General features: G+C 37.8%; 1 protein-coding gene across 2 annotated transcripts in view; it reads right to left on the minus strand.

The window, feature by feature from the left end:
- Positions 1-541, minus strand: part of GTPBP10 (GTP binding protein 10) — a 28,989-nt gene extending 28,448 nt beyond the window's left edge. For both annotated transcript variants that reach the window (XM_046019949.1, XM_046019948.1), the window contains exon 1: positions 452-541. In XM_046019949.1, coding sequence (XP_045875905.1) covers positions 452-484 — 33 coding nt within the window. In that variant the 5' untranslated portion in view covers positions 485-541. The remainder of the gene's footprint in view (positions 1-451) is intronic.
- Positions 542-11,850: the final 11,309 nt, after the last annotated feature.

Raw genomic sequence — 11,850 nt, forward strand, 5'->3', positions numbered from 1 at the left:
AAGCTCTTAAAAAGAGTACACTAGAGAAAAACATATATAGGAACAGGCTATGGATATTATTACCTAAAAGAAGAAAAATAGACTATTTGAGCCAAAAGAAAGCGTCAACCCTACACACTATGTATACCATATTGCAAGCCTAAAAGGCAGGCAGGTTTCCCCAGCTCCCCATCCCGCGTGCACACAATTCCCCTGAAGAACCTCAAACCTTAATCCCTCCAAACAACCGTCCTAAACCGTGCCAGGTAGATATACTCTTCACATCTCTCACGGGCCAAGCCTGAGTCCTGGAAGGGCTACGAGGAGACAACTACAGTAGAACCAAGCAGGAAAGAGGCCCCCAGAAAGAAAAAAGGGGAGGAAAGCAAGGAGGAAAGGGGAACCAGAGTTCTCAGGTGGCGCTACAGACACCATTCTCTGAGCAACAGGATGAGAAACACCGGACACGGACCTTTCTGAACCACACGCAGCTGCAGTGCACCATCACTGCGAAGTCCCAGGACTCATTCCCGAGGTAGGTGTTCACATCGAGTTAACGCGCAGAATTTTGACGTCACGACTGGCGGCGAAACCTATTTTGCCTAGGCACGCGGCTGCAGGAATGGCGCATGCGCTTTTGGAAAACTCCCGCGGACAGACGCAGGCGCAGACGCCGGCGCTGAGCGGCGTCCCTTACTGGTAGGTGGGGAAAACCAGCCTCTCCGTAGGCAGAAAGCCCCGAAAAACGCCGAGACAATGTTGAGGCCTCGTCAGGCACTGGGCAGTCAGGTGCAGAATGGATACCTGGGAAATTAACATTTAGTATGGGATGGCACTGGACATTGAACTGCCCTGCACGAATTTTTACTCTGATTTGAGGAAACCAAGGGTACCACAGTCTTCACTCGTGGAAGCGGAGTGGAGAAAACAAGAACCACCAAACAGACCATAAAACCAAACGCGTAAAAGTAGCAAATTCAGTTGCAAAAAAAGAGCGCGAAAAGCTGTTCACTGACGGGCTGAGTAACCTCTTGTTAAGTGCTCGGAACCAATGCATTTACAACTTGGGACGCAAATGTCAGGACCTGAGGGCTGTAACAATTTCATTGTGTCTAGTGAGGAAGGAAATTTGTCTTAAACAGTTTGTGAGACATTAGCTTCTTGGAGGTGGGTAGACAAGAGTCTTTCCTCATTTTAAATTCCTCACATTTAAAGCGCGGCTTTGCGAGAATTAAAAAGCCTATTTTCCTCAGCCTAAGCAGGACCAGCAGAGAAAGTGGTAGCCCTGAAGTCCGCCCCACCCACCTCCACTCTCCAACGCCTCATGAAATTAAAAAAAAAAAAAAAAAAAAGGCCACAGCCAAGTTAGGCGGTCCCGCACCACAATGCAAGTCTTACAGTAATCTTCCTTAACCACTCAGAATTCATTTCTTGAATCCTTTTCATATTTTTACCCCTCTTTTATAAAAGTCATTATTTGGAGATGAAAAAAATGTGAATATCCCTGTCTTGATGGCTTTGTTGCTGCTGAACCTCACTCTTCCCCACCAGTCAGTAAAGTTGTGATTGTCGTTTAACCTGTGATTAATTAATCAGGACGTTAGGCTATTAGTATGTAGATGCTTAGTTTAATCTTGTTAATATTTGCTGCCATTTAGATTACTGTCTTTACAAGGTCTTTCTCTTTCGTCAGAATAGAGTTAAGCCCAATTTATTTATTTTCTGATTTTTTTCTTTTTAATGGACACAAGCCAAAATTGTTTTCTATCCCATAATGCATGGGCAAATGATAACAGCAAATGAAAATAAATGAGAAAATGATACTAAAACATTCTAAAATACAGAGGAACATTATGTACTATGAACAATGGATAAAGTATATTTTCCTTAAAGAAAACAAGGTCAGAGCCTGAGTATTTATTATAGCTCTGGTTATCCGTTAGTAAAAGAAACATGAAACTGGAAACTTTTGCCTTTAAAATGTGCAGCTAAAATGAAGGTGAAGTGAAATGACTCAAGGTATTATCCAGACCTGATGCATAGGTCATTATTGGATAGAATGTCACTATCTCTGCCACTGAGAAAATGTCACTCTCTTCCCCATGGTTGCTCAAAGATAAGAGTATATGCAAACCATTAAACTCAGTGGCACTAGAAAATTTTGTGTAATAGGCATGGTAGACCCAAAGGAGCCGTTGGCATAAATCACAATTTGATCTAAAAAAATGTCTAATATAAACTAGAGTTATTCCAATAAAAAAAATTTAATAAGCATTTTATTTTGGAATAAATTAAAAATTACAGACAGGTTACAAAGATAGCCCAAGGAGTTCCCATCCCTTTACTCAGCTTGCCTTAATGTTAACATACAACTATTTGTCAAAACTAGGGAATTTATGTTTGTACAATACTATGAACTACAGACTTTATTTGATCTAATTACTTTTTATTTATTTGATCATTTATTCTCATTATTTTTTATTGATTTGATCTCATTACTTTTTCAACTACAACCTTTTTCTATTCCAGAATATAATTTTGGATACCACATTACATTTAATCTGATAAATATTTTAGGTGTAGTTATTATTTTAAGTATAAAATGAATATATAATTAACAAATGTAACATTTTATAATTTTGTACTGTTTAATTTTGTCAGCAGACTGAAATGAAAATTATCTAAATTGATTATCTGCTTTGTAGATTATTTAAATTGATCTTTTGCCTTCTCACCTATTAATTAGATTCTTACCTTTTTTCTGTCATGCTTTTGATTCTGCTGTCCAAGAGAAATCAAGGTAACTAAGTTAAAAGGCCTGTATGTGAAATTGTCATCAATTTTAACCTCTCCCTTGGGTATTCACTAACTTCCTTGAAATGCCCACCCCTTCTTCTCTACACCAAAAACTAATTTCCTAGGACCCACAAATGAACTCCAAATGTGGCCTTTTCTCCTGCAGTAGGCTTCTTCTTTTTTTTTTTTTAAGATTTTATTTATTTATTTGACAGAGATCACAAGTAGGCAGAGAGGCGGTCAGAGAGAGAGGAGGAAGCAGGCTCCCCACTGAGCAGAGAGCCCTATGTGGGGCTCGATTCCAGGACCCTGAGATCATGACCTGAGCCGAAGGCAGAGGCTTTAACCCACTGAGCCACCCAGGCGCCCCTGCAGTAGGCTTCTTTAGTTTCCTCTTTTTTTTTCCCTGCTCCTATCAAAGTCTAGCCAGCCTATAGCTTATTTCCTGAGGACATTTCCAAGGACTGTCCAGCCATTCTGACAAATTAATTGAGTCAAGATGTTTGTAGGTAGAATTGGCATAAAGTTACCTCTAGTAAAAATAATTGCCTACTACATGGCTTCCAGTTACTTCATTAAGGAGATAGAACTCTGTTACTGGAATTTTCAGGTTCCATAGCAAGTCAGTGGAAGGGATTTTTGGTGGATGAGCAGGTCTTTCAGATCTGCTTAAGGCAGATGCTTACTTTGTTATCAACCATAGGCCTAAACCATAATGGACTTGGAACTAGGTGAGAAAGGAGGTCAAGCCTGGAAACAAATAAGCCTGTTTCTTTTTATGAGATAACTAAACTCAAATTTGTAGGAAATTTCATCTATAACATATAAGTGAAAGTATAGTGCTGTATTATACTGTAATACTATAAAAACGTTTGTATTGTTTATATTATTCATCTCATTTCTCTCTATTAATATAGTTACTCAGGAAGTAAATAGTTTATCCCAAAATTTGCTATAAGATTAACTTTCTGATACTTTTCAGCACCTGCAGTTCTTTTTTCTTTTGTATCTATAGTTTTTGTTATAAATATTATAGGTTAGCAGGAAGTAACCCATTAGGTTGGATTTACTAGTATTTACTAATGTTTTCTCTCTGCATTTCCTCTTCTAGAACCAACCCAATGACAAACTGTTGAAATAATAGTTTGTTTTTAGTGTTCTTAGTCTTCCTTTTCTGCATCTGCCCTGCCCGCCCCGCACATTATAATTACTTTTTATTATAGGTACTAAGTACCCTTCTGCTTTCCTCTCACAGTGCTCATCAAAACTGGATCTCGGGCATGAATATGATACCTGCATTTTACAACCTAACATGATTTTAACTTGGTGCATTAATTCCTCAGGGCATTTACTTCTAGTTTTTATCTCTATCTGTGAAATGAACAAAAGGCCCTAACTTCTACTAAAAGAATTTTAAGCTTTAGTGTGGGAGATTCTCCAGGGGGGAACATGTGGAAAGAGGAAGGTTTCTTGGTGTCCTCAGTATAACAGAAGGTGGCAGCTTATTCTAACCTTAATTATTTTGTTGATTCTGTAATGCATTGTTATCAGGCTTTACTAGTTTTCATATACAGAGAAAATAATGTCACCCAAAGGTTTTCTTCACTGTTACCCTTTATCCATATGATTCCAGAGGTGTTCCCTTCCTTCCCTTAAATTTATGCATTTGATCATATCACTGTATTCAAGATCCCCTTATGGTCTCAGCCATCATATCATATTCCAGGTGGAAACATTTACAAAGTTGCTTTCTTGGAAGTTTCATTCTTATGTCTCATAGCCACCTTGATCTTGAAATGATTTTTTTTTTTTTTAGATAAGCTGCCACATTGTCATCTCCAACCATTTAGACGTCTACATCTTAAACTTTTTAATATTTCCTAACAGGTCCATCTGGCCATGCCTAACACTCAATATATACTCCCTGAATATTTGTTAATTAATTTATTCTTAAGAAAGACAGTGCCTAGATTGCTAAATCCTATGATATACGAATCACCTGAAGTAGAGCAGAGTTATTCTCACTCATTAGACTTATAATCTCCAAAATACAAATTCTTTCAGCTTCATGCCGTTAAAAATATTGTTACTCTGATAATGATCATTAATTGTGGTCTTACACTCAGTGATTAAATCAAGTTCTCCTAGATAATAAAGGTAAACAGATTGAACAAATAAGAGCCATGTGCCCACTAAATTTCATCTCCCTAGATTAAAATGTAACATTGTCAAAGTGAGGGCCTCAGGCTATATAATTATTACTCTGAAACAAAACCTATGTGAAGAAAAAGAGTAGATTTATTGCCTTACTTCCTAGGGATTTATGGTTTGTTCATTCCTTCATTCATATAACAATTACTGAGTTCCTAATTTATCCCACATATTCAGATATGGGCTGAGACACTGCCACAGCTACTGGAATAACTAAGCAAGAGTAATTAAGCAGAGTAGTTGTGTTAATGAAATCAAGAAATAAATTCTATTATTTCTGATACCTGAACTCATAGTGAGTGGAGAAACTTATTCCTGTTGAACGTGGTTTTGTTTTGTTTTTCATGCACCTTGTTTTTAATTTGAAGAATGTCATCAAAAAGTTATTTTCTTAGAAATATTCGTAGAAATCCCAAGAATTGGTTGAATCATGTTTTTAAGACCCCTATTGTCAACTACTTGTACTAGAGGGACAAGAGTATTTTAAGGGGCTTCTACTAAACTATGAGTCATTGACTGCCCTCTTTTTAATGCTTTCTTGTAATCATCCACAGGTATAAGAATGGCAGTGGAATCATCAGAAGGACCTTTGATAATGCAGCTTCCTGCCTGTCCAAAACAAGAGTGCTCATACAGCAGGAAATTCAGTAATGTATTCAGGATTCTCATCTACCTAAACCATTTTCTTTGTTGCTTGTTACTGATACTTCATAAAACAGTCTCCACCCACAGTAAAATAGAATTCTTAGATAATTTGAATAATAATTCCAGATAAGGAAATGAATATTTATAATAACATATTCATGTATTATTTTAAGTCTTTATTACTACATCATTATAAATTAATCATGTAGAATATTCTCTCCTAGAAGGAGGTATTGTAAGAACATGTAAATCATTGTCCTATTGTTACTTAAACCCAAGTTTTGCTGCCTGTTGCTTGAAAGGCCACTATTCAAGAGATGAATTTTGATTGGAAAGGAATATGAACTTTATTCAGGAGGCCGCTATTTGGGGAAAGGGTGGATTCTTGTCCAAAGGCCAACTCCAAGGCTTCTGCCTGGCCCAGAGATTTTTAAATGGTTTTAATTAGTTAAAGGAGTACAGTGGTCTGTGACACTTCTTGGTTACATGTAGACTCAATGACGCCAGCTACAGAGTTACCTTGGTAATCAGAAGTTCTCGTTCCTTGGTACCAGGGAATGGTTATTCTGCAAGAGTACTCTGTTCTTTCTGCAAAGGAAAATAAGCTCTATGGATGTGCAGAGGTCAGTAAAGTCATATGTGTGACCTTAAAAAGAAAAAACATTTTGCTAAAAGATTGCTGGGCTAATCAGAAAGCCAAGGCAGCTTCAAGTCAACTTGCTGGCCTCTGTGGCCTGGGAAAATTTGGTCCCTTATTCCCCAAGGTCAGTGGTCTGCAAATCTCAAAGAAGGCAAATTAGTTTTGTTACAGACCAAGGACCTTAAGTGAGCAGGTGAAGAGTGTGTTAACTTGAAGCAAGCTAACTCTTAAGACTGGCTGGAGTGCTGTCACACTACGCATGTGTGTTAGACTATCACTCCACACACGGTAAGCTACAGCTTTAGCATGAAAAAGTGTTTGTGTACATTGCACCCATTATGTAGCCTCCAGAGAACACATGGCAGAGATTATACTCTGAGAAGGTAAAGAACATGTAACTTACTAGAGGACATGGTTGTGTGAACAGAAGTGAAGTTTATGAAGAACTTACTTTATTCAAGAGTATAGAACATAAAAAATATATAGTTTTTAAAATCTTCCTAAGGACCGTATGTACTCCAAAGAGATAATTTTTAAAAATTGGATTTGTAATAATTCTGGTTGGATTTTAAATACATTTATTCATTCAATCTAACTCTTTCAACAGGACTAAATTTCTCATTTAGTTACTGTAGAGCTCCCAGAAATTTTGGTATTCATTTCTGGTATCTATTTCCCTATCTCCCTTTGACTCTTCAACCTACTACAGTTTTATTTCTGTTACTACTATTTAATTAAAATTACACTCATTAGGTCCTTTTCTCAGTACACATTTTATTTGCTCTGGAAATGTCTATTAGAGAGGCAATTACCGTTATGGGATATTCTCCCATTTTTGTTGACCAAACCAAAAGCTAACAAACAGGAAAGAAAAAAATTGAAGCTACCAAAAGGTAATATGGAACTTCTGACTTTATATAATTCTTTTATATAATTATTAGTAAGAAAAAGTAGGCTCAAATGCCAGTATGTAACAAAACTAAGTGGGAAAAAACCCCACAAAGTTTGGCAATTATACATTAGCTCCCCCGACCTAACAGAATGCTAAGAAAGTTTCTGATGAGTCAAAATGTGGTGGCAGTAATTGAATGAGGGAAAGGATGAGTCTATATCCAGGGCAAGTAAAGAATAAGTTGTTTACTCAGGAGCCTTATAGGGTGAAACTGGTATAATGCTTATGTGTGAGTGATTTTTTTAAAGTTACTTTTACATTGAACAAGCCCTAAGCATAAGACCTATTTTTTTTTTTTTTGCTTCCCATTATCTCTTTAAATATTTCTAATGGTGGGAGTTTTTCCCCACTGTTGAATTAGAGTTCCAAAGTTCTGTTCTTTTCTTTCTTTCTTCCTTCCTTCCTTCCTTTTTCTTTTTTTTATGATTTATTTATTAGAGAGAGAGAGAGAGTGCACAAGCCAGGGGAGGAGCATAGAGAAAGAGAGAGGGTAAGCAGACTCCTACTGAGCAGGGAACTCTATGCAGCGCTTGATATCAAAACCCTGAGATCATGACCTGAGCTGAAACCAAGAGTCGAAGGCTTAGCCAACCGAGCCACCCAGGTGCTGCAACCCCCCCCCCCCGCCCCAAGGCTTTTGATCCACTCTTAGGTAATAACCAGACCTTAAAAACATTTTAAGGTCCCAAACGGTGTGGGTTCTTACATTAGGAGTGTTGGTTCTTGTATAATAATCTGAATTCTGCATTTAACTAAAAGTTACATCTTTCCCCCCTTCTTTCAGGTTGTGCTGATTTTAGGTGCCATTTTGCTAACCTGGGCTTCAGGCCATTCTAGATTTGGAGCATGAGAAGCAGGAAGAAAAAAAATGATAAGAATATTTTTACATGAACTTGACTTTGGTGGGCTAGATTTGAGTTTCTGGGATTGGCAGATATTTAGGACTAACTCTTTTATGGATGCTTTTGTGGGTACTTGAAAGAGTCCCACCACTGGGGCCTCTCACCTCTGGATCCCTACTAGATAGATCTGTGTTTGAATGCTGCCTTGATCTTTCTACCCTTGTTACCTCTAGACATATGGGATTCACTTAGATCCTATCCTTGTGGATGGACCTCTTGATCCCTTTCAGTAGCTCTATTGAACAGAATCCAAGGTGAGCTCTTCTTCATATATGGCCCACCTCCAGCTATGGGAAACCCTAATGTAAACTTTACCTGGGCAAATTTGAGAGTGCAAACCAATCTCCAAACAATAGAAATTCTTCTATAACACCACAGCATTTAGTAAGCTGATCTCTTGACTTTTTTTTTTTAAGATTTTTTATTCATTTATTTGAAAGACAGAAATTACAAGTAGGCAGAGAGAGAGAGGAGGAAGCAGGCTCCCTGCTGAGCAGAGAGTCTGATGCGGGGCTCGATCCCAGGACCCTGGGATCATGACCTGAGCCGAAGGCAGAGGCTTTAACCCACTGAGCCACCCAGGCGCCCCTGATCTCTTGACTTCTTGATTATTTCTGGGCAGGAATCAGGCTGGTCCTTAAGCCTCACCACTGCAGGGATAAGACAGTACACTTTCTCAGTAGGCTTCTTGGAGGCCCCTGCATATCCAAATGAAAGTGAGAAGAAGGAATAGGCATCTCCTATCCCTTACCCTTTGGGGATGGAGGACCTGAGAGGTCCAAGAGTTTTGTTATTATTTCCTTTAAAATCTGAATTTGTTCACTGTTTTGTGCACCTAAAACTAATATAACACTGTATTTTAATTATACTGGAATTAACAATAATAATAAAATTTGCTGAATTTGGGTCTGGTGCCTTACTTTAGTTTGAAGCTTCTAGTTTATTTTGATGTGTCAGCTATAGCTTGTCAATGTCCTGAGATATTCCTTTTTTGGGAAATAGGAAATTTGGGGCTAGAACTGAATTTGAGTAAAACACGAATACATTATTTTTGATTCTTCTCCACATGAACTTTTGTCATTTCTCGGTTCATTAATAATTTAGCTATGGGGAGCTGAACACTGTGTTATTATAAATTTTTTCTCTTACAACTTTAATTGTAATAATTGATATTGATTTGGGGATGATATTTCCCACCTCTTTTATCATTTTTTTGCCCTTCTAAAATGTAAAGGAATTAATTATCCTTCAAGTAAACCTCTATAGGATGATCTTGGACTATGAGAACTCTCTTGTATGCCATTAATTTCAAATTTGGACTTCTCTTTACTTACTGTGTAAATTATCTCTCCAACAGTTAGGAATGATTGCATCTCTTCATTAAGGAAATCATCTCTCATATGAAAAGTTGTCTTAGAAAAATATTTTAATATTGTCATTTGTCTTGCCATGTAAGACTTCTGACAGAAAATTTTCTCATAGATAATAGGTACTTTATTTTTTTTTTATTTTTTTTTTAAAAATTTTATTTATTTATTTGACAGAGAGAGAGATTACAAGTAGGCAGAGAGGCAGACAGAGAGAGAGGAGGAAGCAGGCTCCCTGCGGAGCAGAGAGCCCGATGCGGGGCTCGATCCCAGGACCCTGAGATCATGACCTGAGCCGAAGGCAGCGGCTTAATCCACTGAGCCACCCAGGCGGCCCGGTACTTTATTTTTTTATCAAAGAAAAAGTGGTGTCTTATAGATGATTTTTAAAATTTTTTTGTATATTTATTTATCTGAGAGAGAGTAAGAGTGTGAGGCCGACTCCACTGTGAGCAGAGAGCCAGATGTGGGGGTTCATCCAAGGACCCCAAGATCATGGCGTGAGCTGAAGGCAAATGCTTAAATGACTAAGCTACCCAGGCTTTCCAAACACATTTTTTTTTTGTTTTGTTTTGTTTTTTCACATTTTGTTAAAAGAAGTTGAGATCTGTCATGTATAGAAATTTTGGCTTAAAGGGGAAAGAAAACAGTAAGTACATCAATTTCATATTACTTCCTTCTAAGATATTAAAGTGATGCGACAAGAAAGCAAAGATTACTATTTATAAAACATTACTGTGAAGCTAGATAGAAAACTCTATAGCAGAATTAGAGAGGACATAAAATTGAATAATCTTGACCCATTTTATTTACACAGGCACATAGGAATTATGACTGGATCAAAGCTATGATCCACTAGGCCAACATTTTACTAACAACAAGTTTATAAAAACTGTTACGCAGGTGTTAGTCATAATGTCTAAGAATTTCAGATGAAATTGCAGGATGGTTGGAACCAGAAAGTTGAGTTCATTGAATTATTTTGTCCCATCACATTTTGTAAGTCTTAAATACATCCAGCCTCACTCCCTGTCTTTTTAATTAAGGCCATGATTGGGGTTGAAGTGAATCACTGTCTTCTTTCACAAGGTATTTTGGTGAACAGTATGGTAATTTTGTGTTGTGTCAATTCAGCTGTAACTGTGGTTTCTAGAATTTCTTTTCTATTAGTAGTTTCAATTTAGAGTTGGCTGTTATAGAAATTTGCATGAGATTTGGAAGGAAGAAACAGCAGCCATTATCTCAGAGGATCGGTGCAGGGCCTCAGGCAGCATGGCTCAGTACATGCTTGTGTGCGTGTGCGTGTGAATGTGGTTACTGATGTTCTAGCTCACGTTCTTCACACAGATTAGTACCTAGGCCCACAGCTTCTCTAGCTCCCATAAGATCTCCTCGGTTAGTTTTTCCAGTTCCTGGGCCTGTAGCATGTATAGCAAGATGGTGAAAGGTAGCAACTTTTTCTGCAGGTCTAAGGCCTTCTTTCTTCGAGAAAAGAAGAATGTCATTCTTGACATAATGAGTGGCCAGCTTCCAATCTGTACTTGTGGAAGAAAAATGTGTTCTTGCTTTACCCTACTGTCTGTCCAGCTTCTTTTCCTAACTCTCTGACCTGCTGATTTATAATGACTTCCGGCCCACCAACAGACACAAAAGCACCAGCCTTCCACAAAGTTTTTCACACCTCCTTCTGTGATCCTTTGTAGTGATTTCTCTCTAATCCTCCAACTATTCACATTCATAACTTTCTTTCCTCAGCTTCTCTCACAATTGTGTTATTTTTTTAATTTTTTTTTACAATTTTACTTATTTATTTGACGGAGAGAGAGCACAAGGAGGGGAAACAGTAGGCAGAGGGAGAGGAAGAAACAGGCTTCCCACTGAGCGGGGAGCCCAACGCAGGGCTCAATCCCAAGACCCTGAGATTATGACCTGAGCTGGGGTTTAATCACCTGAGCCACCCAGGTGCCCCTTAAATCTAATATCTATAGTAAGTCCCTTATTCCATACTATTCATAGTGTTCTGTTTTCCTGATTCAACCCAACTAATGTAGTGCCTATTTATAGAAAGGATTATAAGAGATTATAAGAGAACCTCAGTGGGAGAGCTCAAAAAACCCAACGTTAAAGATGTTCTTTGGACATGGCAAAGAAGAAGTCTGTTTAGGGGAGACCAGGAAGACCACAGCATAGCCTACACCAAGGAATGCCAAAGGATCTTGAATATAACAAGGAAATTAAATTAGGTCTGCCCTGAATATATTTATATTCTCAATGAAGTAAAAAAGACCAACTCTTAAAATGTGTCCTTTACTATATTTTAAATTCTCTTATGACAACTTTTACCTTTTTTCTCTGCTT

The sequence above is a fragment of the Meles meles genome, chromosome 10 (assembly GCF_922984935.1).
Source record: "Meles meles chromosome 10, mMelMel3.1 paternal haplotype, whole genome shotgun sequence".
Taxonomy (NCBI): domain Eukaryota; kingdom Metazoa; phylum Chordata; class Mammalia; order Carnivora; family Mustelidae; genus Meles; species Meles meles.